The sequence below is a fragment of the Anabrus simplex genome, chromosome 1 (assembly GCF_040414725.1).
Source record: "Anabrus simplex isolate iqAnaSimp1 chromosome 1, ASM4041472v1, whole genome shotgun sequence".
Taxonomy (NCBI): Eukaryota; Metazoa; Arthropoda; class Insecta; order Orthoptera; family Tettigoniidae; genus Anabrus; species Anabrus simplex.
The window spans coordinates 1,600,700,412-1,600,706,620 of NC_090265.1; the positions used below are offsets into that span (position 1 = coordinate 1,600,700,412).

The following is a 6,209-nucleotide window of genomic DNA, read 5'->3' on the forward strand; positions in this document are numbered from 1 at the left end:
GCTTGGCCCACTTTTTACGGGATGTGTTGTCCGGCTCCATAGATAAATGGCAAACATGCTGAACTTTGGTCCAAGGGGTTCCGGCTTCGATTCTAGACCGGGCCTGGTATTTTAATGTTCATTGTTTAATTCCTCTGGCTTGAGGGCTGGGTGTTTGTGCCATGTTCAGCACCAGAAATTATCTCAGGTAAGGTCCTATCTCACTGACGCGCAGGTCTTTATAGGGCGTCAACTCGAAAGACCTGCACCAGGCCTCTGCAGAGACCATACGCCATTATTATTACGGAATGTGTTCATCTACCACGTGTTTCTGTGATGGTTGACAGTACTACAGAGAACCAGTATGGTCTTAAAAAGCTCACACTAGCCTATTCCAGAAATAGTTTGTCATGTTTTCTATGTGAATCTATCGGTCACTATAGATTACTCTCCAATCCTAGTGTCAATTAATTACAATTGAGAGAAGACGTACATAAATTATAATGTAATGCTTAGTCAAACACACACATAACATTACAAAGATTACTGTAGTCCCTAGATGAAGCAACATTAAGTTTCCAAAGGATTTACCACCTGACCGATTCCTTATTCCTAACCAGAATGAGTTCAGAGGTGGGCAAACATGCTCCGCTCCCCCATCTCAGAGTGGTGGTGATTATTGTTTTAATAGGAAGTACAAGTAGGCAACCATCCTCTATATAACATTAATCAGAGAGAAAAAATGGAAGGGGTCCGGCAATTCGAAAAATGAAGATATCGGGCAAAGAAAGACATGAAAATAAAAGACTCCCTAGGCCTCGATACCTAATACCTTCGGAGTTGGAAAAGAAGAATAATTGACAACGGGTGTTCGAATAGGATAGATGAAAGTGAAGAGCCTGGTACAAGTAAGTGGAAGCCAAGATTCTGCTAAGAGTCCCATAGTCGCCAACCCACTCTCCAAAGTTCAGAGCCTCTGTGGCCCCTATTAGTCGCCTCTTACAACAGGTAGGGGACACCGTGGGTGTTATTCTACCGCCCTCACACACAGGGGGTCCACCATTTCGGAGTGGAAAAAGAAAACCCTCAATAGGATTTGACAGACATTGATTCGTGATTGCTTTTGTAATCACTGATTTGGATGTGTCCCTGGCTGGAGCACTCCGCTCGTTCTCCACCTCGCTATCAATGAGGAAATATGAGGAAAACAAATGTGTTTCTTTCAATCTGCTTTACTGTACGTCGCACCGACACAGATAGGTGACGACTGGATAGGAAAGGGCTAGCAGTGAGAAGGAAGGGACCATGGTCTTAATCAAACTACAACACCAGCGTTTGCTTGGTGTGAAAATGGGAAACCATCTTCAGGGCTGTCGACAGTGGGGTTCGAACCTACTATCTCCCGAATTCAAGCTGATAGCTATGTGACCCAAACCGCACAGCCACTTGATAGGTAAACAAGTGTGTGTATGTGTGCATTAGATTTACTAGCGAAATGAATATTCAGCTAAAATTTACCAGCCCGATTTCATGAATTGTGTTGAATGTTGCATACTAGAAGCGTAAACTGGCGCCGAATTGTCCACCAAATAAACACCAGAGTGAAATAAACTTGTGCCTTATACATAAAGTAAGGAACATATCACACGTAAAAGAAGTGTATTAGTAAGAAATTAGGGCTATTGTAAGCGATTTTGATGTTTATGCAACTTATTAACACCTTGCAGAGAAAGCGCCCGGAAACCTGAATTCACCAATTATGTCAGATGCATATTAATCACATCCGAACTTGGGCGGATAGAAAGCAACCTTGTAAACCAGTTTAGCTGACAGCAAGTGGTAGGCTACATGTTATACAACACAAGTGATTCTTCAGTTAAAGGACCACTTTCAGTTATTTCGCCATGATGAGATAATGGCAAGCTGTTAAGCGTACGCATATCTCTCCAACATCCAGTATGTCCGGAAATGGAGTAGCCTATACTGAACACTACCGTAAAAGGCAGTTAGTGGGACATAAAAATAACATTATTATTATTATTATTATTATTATTATTATTATTATTATTATTATTATTATTATTATTATTATTATTATTCCTATAAAGTGATATAGTTTTATACAATTTTGTGTAAAATAGCTTCTAAAAATATTAATTTTAGGGTGATTCTTTCTGAAACACTCTTACAGAGCGTAAAATCTTCAGTTCACTATAAACTTAGTCTCATAAACACAACTAAAAAAAACGGCTGCGCCGTTTGGGTCACGTTTTCCCAGTCATCTTTCATTCCAGCGACACTCTCCAGTATCATTTCATTTCATATGTCAGTCCTTGATCATTGCCGCAGAGGAGTGCGACAGACTTAGGTAGCCGGCACAGTTCCTATCCTCGCCGCGAGAAGGGGGCTTCATTCATTCCATTCCTGACCCGATCGAATGACTGGAAACTGGCTGCAGATTTTCATTTTCAGCAAGGTCTAAGGTATTAAATATACAATATTACTGAATCGTAAAAGGTTTCGATGTTTTTGATTGATTGATTGATTGATTGATTGACTGATTAATTGATGTTTGCCCTCAAGGAAAGCTACCTAGCTACGATTGTCGAGGCGGCTCTGCGTGGGTCCGTGCTTCTTTAAAAAAAATTATATTCCAAGACATATTTTTTTACAGTACTGTATTATGGCAAACCCGTTAAGGGTCATGTTTCTAAAAGTAGATTGTATTATTATTATTATTATTATTATTATTATTATTATTATAAGAACTAGGGAGGAAGTAGCTAAGGCGTTTTAGAAAAGCACTGTTCTTGCATTAATTTGGAACTGGAAGTGGGAAACCACGGAAAACTGCTTCCAGCCAGGGCGGCCAATGGTAGGATACGAACCTTCGCGCCTTCCCGGATCTAGAGCCACCACGCTTTAACGTGCTGAACTAAACTAGTTAGTGTTTTTCTTCGCTTATTACCCAATGTAAAACACCCGAGGAAAGAATTTTGTAACAATCAACTTTGAAATACATCTGAGATGGGAATGATTTCGTAATCTTGTTTAGAAGTGGTTTCGCTTTGTGTGAACCGCCACTCCAGGCGATGGCTTCAGATCTCTTCTCCCCACAAGAAATTCTGACATTCTTAATTAACTGAGGAATAAGGTAAGTGCACTTTGATGCATTTTTATTACCTCACAGCGGTGTCACTGCTACATCATGCAGTTGTAGTGAATCTCAAATAACCCTCATTACTCTAAGAAAGATTCTCAGTGGACAGTTCCTAATTTAATATCTCCTGCTTGTCTTTCGCGCTGTCAGAGTATGCCCCAGAGGTCTGAACCACTTACTTTAGGGCTGACTGTTAATTAACAGTTGGCCCAGCCGCGATTAACGGGATGTTTCTTAATGGCTGTCAGTCATGCCTGTAACAAGTCCACGTAATTGGTTCTGGTTCCAAAATAATTTTCGCGACACAATACTGAGCAATGTATTTTATATTCTGAATAAGGATTGGAGTAGATCGCCACGTCAACGACTAATACAGTTCATGTTCTTAAGACAATTATTTTCATTACTGGAGCTACATGGTGTCTCAGAAGTGACTCAACCATTAAACATCATGCATCGACTGGAAACTTGGGAATTCGTATAAACGAAAAAAGTTTTCCGTACGCCAAAATTAAGAACCTGAATTCAGAGGTAGGGCATTTTTAATGAATCATATGATATAACCAATCGAGTGAGTTGGCTACGCGGTAGGATCGTGGAGCTGGAAACTTGCAATCTGGAGATAGCGGATTTGAAACAGACCATCCGCCTGTCACCCGACGGCCCCGGGTTCGATTCCCGGCCGGGTCAGGGGTTTTTAATTGTAAATGATTAATATCCCTGGCCTGGGGACTGGGTGTTTGTGTCGTCCTTAATGTTCCTTTCCTCGCATTCAACACTACACTTCCGCAATTCCAATTACACGCAGGTTCATATTATATGTGCAAGTAGTGGCAAAAGATCCCCAGGGGTCGACGCCACAAACAAATATCATTAAAAAATGTTCATGGCAGCTAACTTACCAATCCTAGACCTTTTTTTTGGTGATATCTTTCCAATTTTGACTCAGTTAATTTCTAACATAGGTATATAAAATTTATATTCTATTAAAATAATTTATTAAAATTTCCATCTAGTCAATACTTGTCAATTACTATTACCTATAGAAATAGCTTCAACATCAGTACATGTTTCGACCCATCATTAGGCCATCTTCAGCTGTTACACAAACAAAGTAATTTAGCTAAATACTTATTAAAAGTGAGTTGTCAAAACAAAATTACAGGATAAAATCACGCAAGGAAGAAAACATGTTAAAAACTGCACTTTAACTGACGATAAAATGTTCACTTGATAAGCTTAGCCTTGTTGATGTTGAGAAGAATGTTCGAGTAAGGTTCTTCTCCAATTGGATGGCTCATATAAGGGTTTGTCAGTGGTAAAAAAAATAGGTTCTTCAGTCTACCGAAACTAATTTTGAATAAATAAATTTACAAACTATCTGAAAGAGAAAACGTTTGGTAAGAGGATTATTCCTGAAAAAGAAACAAAATTTAAATAGAATGACATCATCCACTAGCATTCTATGCTAGAGTGGAGAGAAGTGAGGAATTCATTAAGATAAGTTTCAAATGTCTAATATTTTTAGGAATTAAACAGAAATAACGCAAATGTTCATACATTTCTAAACATTTTTCACTGTGGTTTAATAGAATTTGATGGTGTTTTTTCAAGAACGATCATATCATTCTATGTCCGACTCGTTGGCTGAATGGTCAGCGTACTGGCCTTCGGTTCAGAGGGTCCCGGGTTCGATTCCCGGCCTGGTCGGGGATTTTAACTTTAATTGGTTAATTACAATGGGCCGGGGGCTGGGTGTTTGTGCTGTCCTCAACATCCCTGCAACTCACACACCACACAGAACACTATCCTCCACCACAATAACACGCAGTTACCTACAAATGGCAGATGCCGCCCACCCTCATCGGAGGGTCTGCCTTACAAGGGCTGCACTCGGCTAGAAATAGCTACACGAAATTATTATATATCATTCTATTTGGATCGTTTCTTTCTTCAGGTATAATTCTGTTGCCATATGCTTTCTTTTTCAGGTAGTTTATACATTTTATTCAAAATTAGTTTCGTTGGACTTAAAAAAAAGCACAATCCAAGACCTGTACTATTCCAACGTGGCCAAGAAACTAGCTCTGTTGTGTGACGCTAAAACTGTTAGCAAAGAAGGAAATTTAATAACCTCTACACATTCACTCCCATCAGTGACTGTAAATATAATCTGAGCCATTCCACTTCTTGGTGTAAATTTACATTTTATTCATTTACTTATATTCTGCCGTATTTAAGTGCACTTCATTTTAAGAAATTACTGAAATCACTGATTAGAGGATAGTAGACTCTGCCGCCCTGAAGAAGAATGTGAAGAATGTGAAGACAACTTATAAATCGGCTTTACTCACCTTGTCTCCAACGCGGCACAGAGATGAACAGCTTGTCGCCCCAGATTTCTATACCCACTGGCAGATTGTTTTCAGGGATGAATTCTCCTGTGCGCATCGCCCTCAGTCGAGATCCCTCGTCCGGGTAAGCGAAGTCCATGGCTCGCCAATTGAATCGCTCCAAGAGCTTTTGAGCACTTTCGACTGAAACATAAACAACATTCATTATAAACATGCATTAGAGTGATTCAGTGAACAAACTAACAACCTCTTTAATTTCATAAATTTACACACACGTATAATGTATAGCATGAAGTTGGTACAGTCCGCCTCTGTGATGTAGTGGTTAGCGTGATTAGCTGCCACCCCCGGAGGCCCGGGTTCGATTCCCGGCTCTGCCACGAAATTTGAAAAGTGGTACGAGGGCTGGAACGGGGTCCACTCAGCCTCGGGAGGTCAACTGAGTAGAGGTGGGTTCGATTCCCACCTCAGCCATCCTGGAAGTGGTTTTCCGTGGTTTCCCACTTCTCCTCCAGGCGAATGCCGGGATGGTACCTAACTTAAGGCCACGGCCGCTTCCTTCCCTCTTCCTTGCATATCCCTTCCAATCTTCCCATCCCTCCACAGGGCCCCTGTTCAGCATAGCAGGTGAGGCCGCCTGGGCGAGGTACTGGTCATACTCCCCAGTTGTATCCCCCGACCAAGAGTCTGAAGCTCCAGGACACTGCCCTTGAGGC

General features: G+C 40.9%; 1 protein-coding gene across 1 annotated transcript in view; it reads right to left on the reverse strand.

The window, feature by feature from the left end:
* The window catches only part of LOC136862955 (protein yellow), a 43,311-nt gene extending 37,613 nt beyond the window's left edge, over positions 1-5,698 (reverse strand). Inside the window, exon 1 of the mRNA XM_067139253.2 lies at positions 5,494-5,698. Within this exon, the coding sequence (XP_066995354.2) occupies positions 5,494-5,698 (205 nt within the window). The remainder of the gene's footprint in view (positions 1-5,493) is intronic.
* Positions 5,699-6,209: the final 511 nt, after the last annotated feature.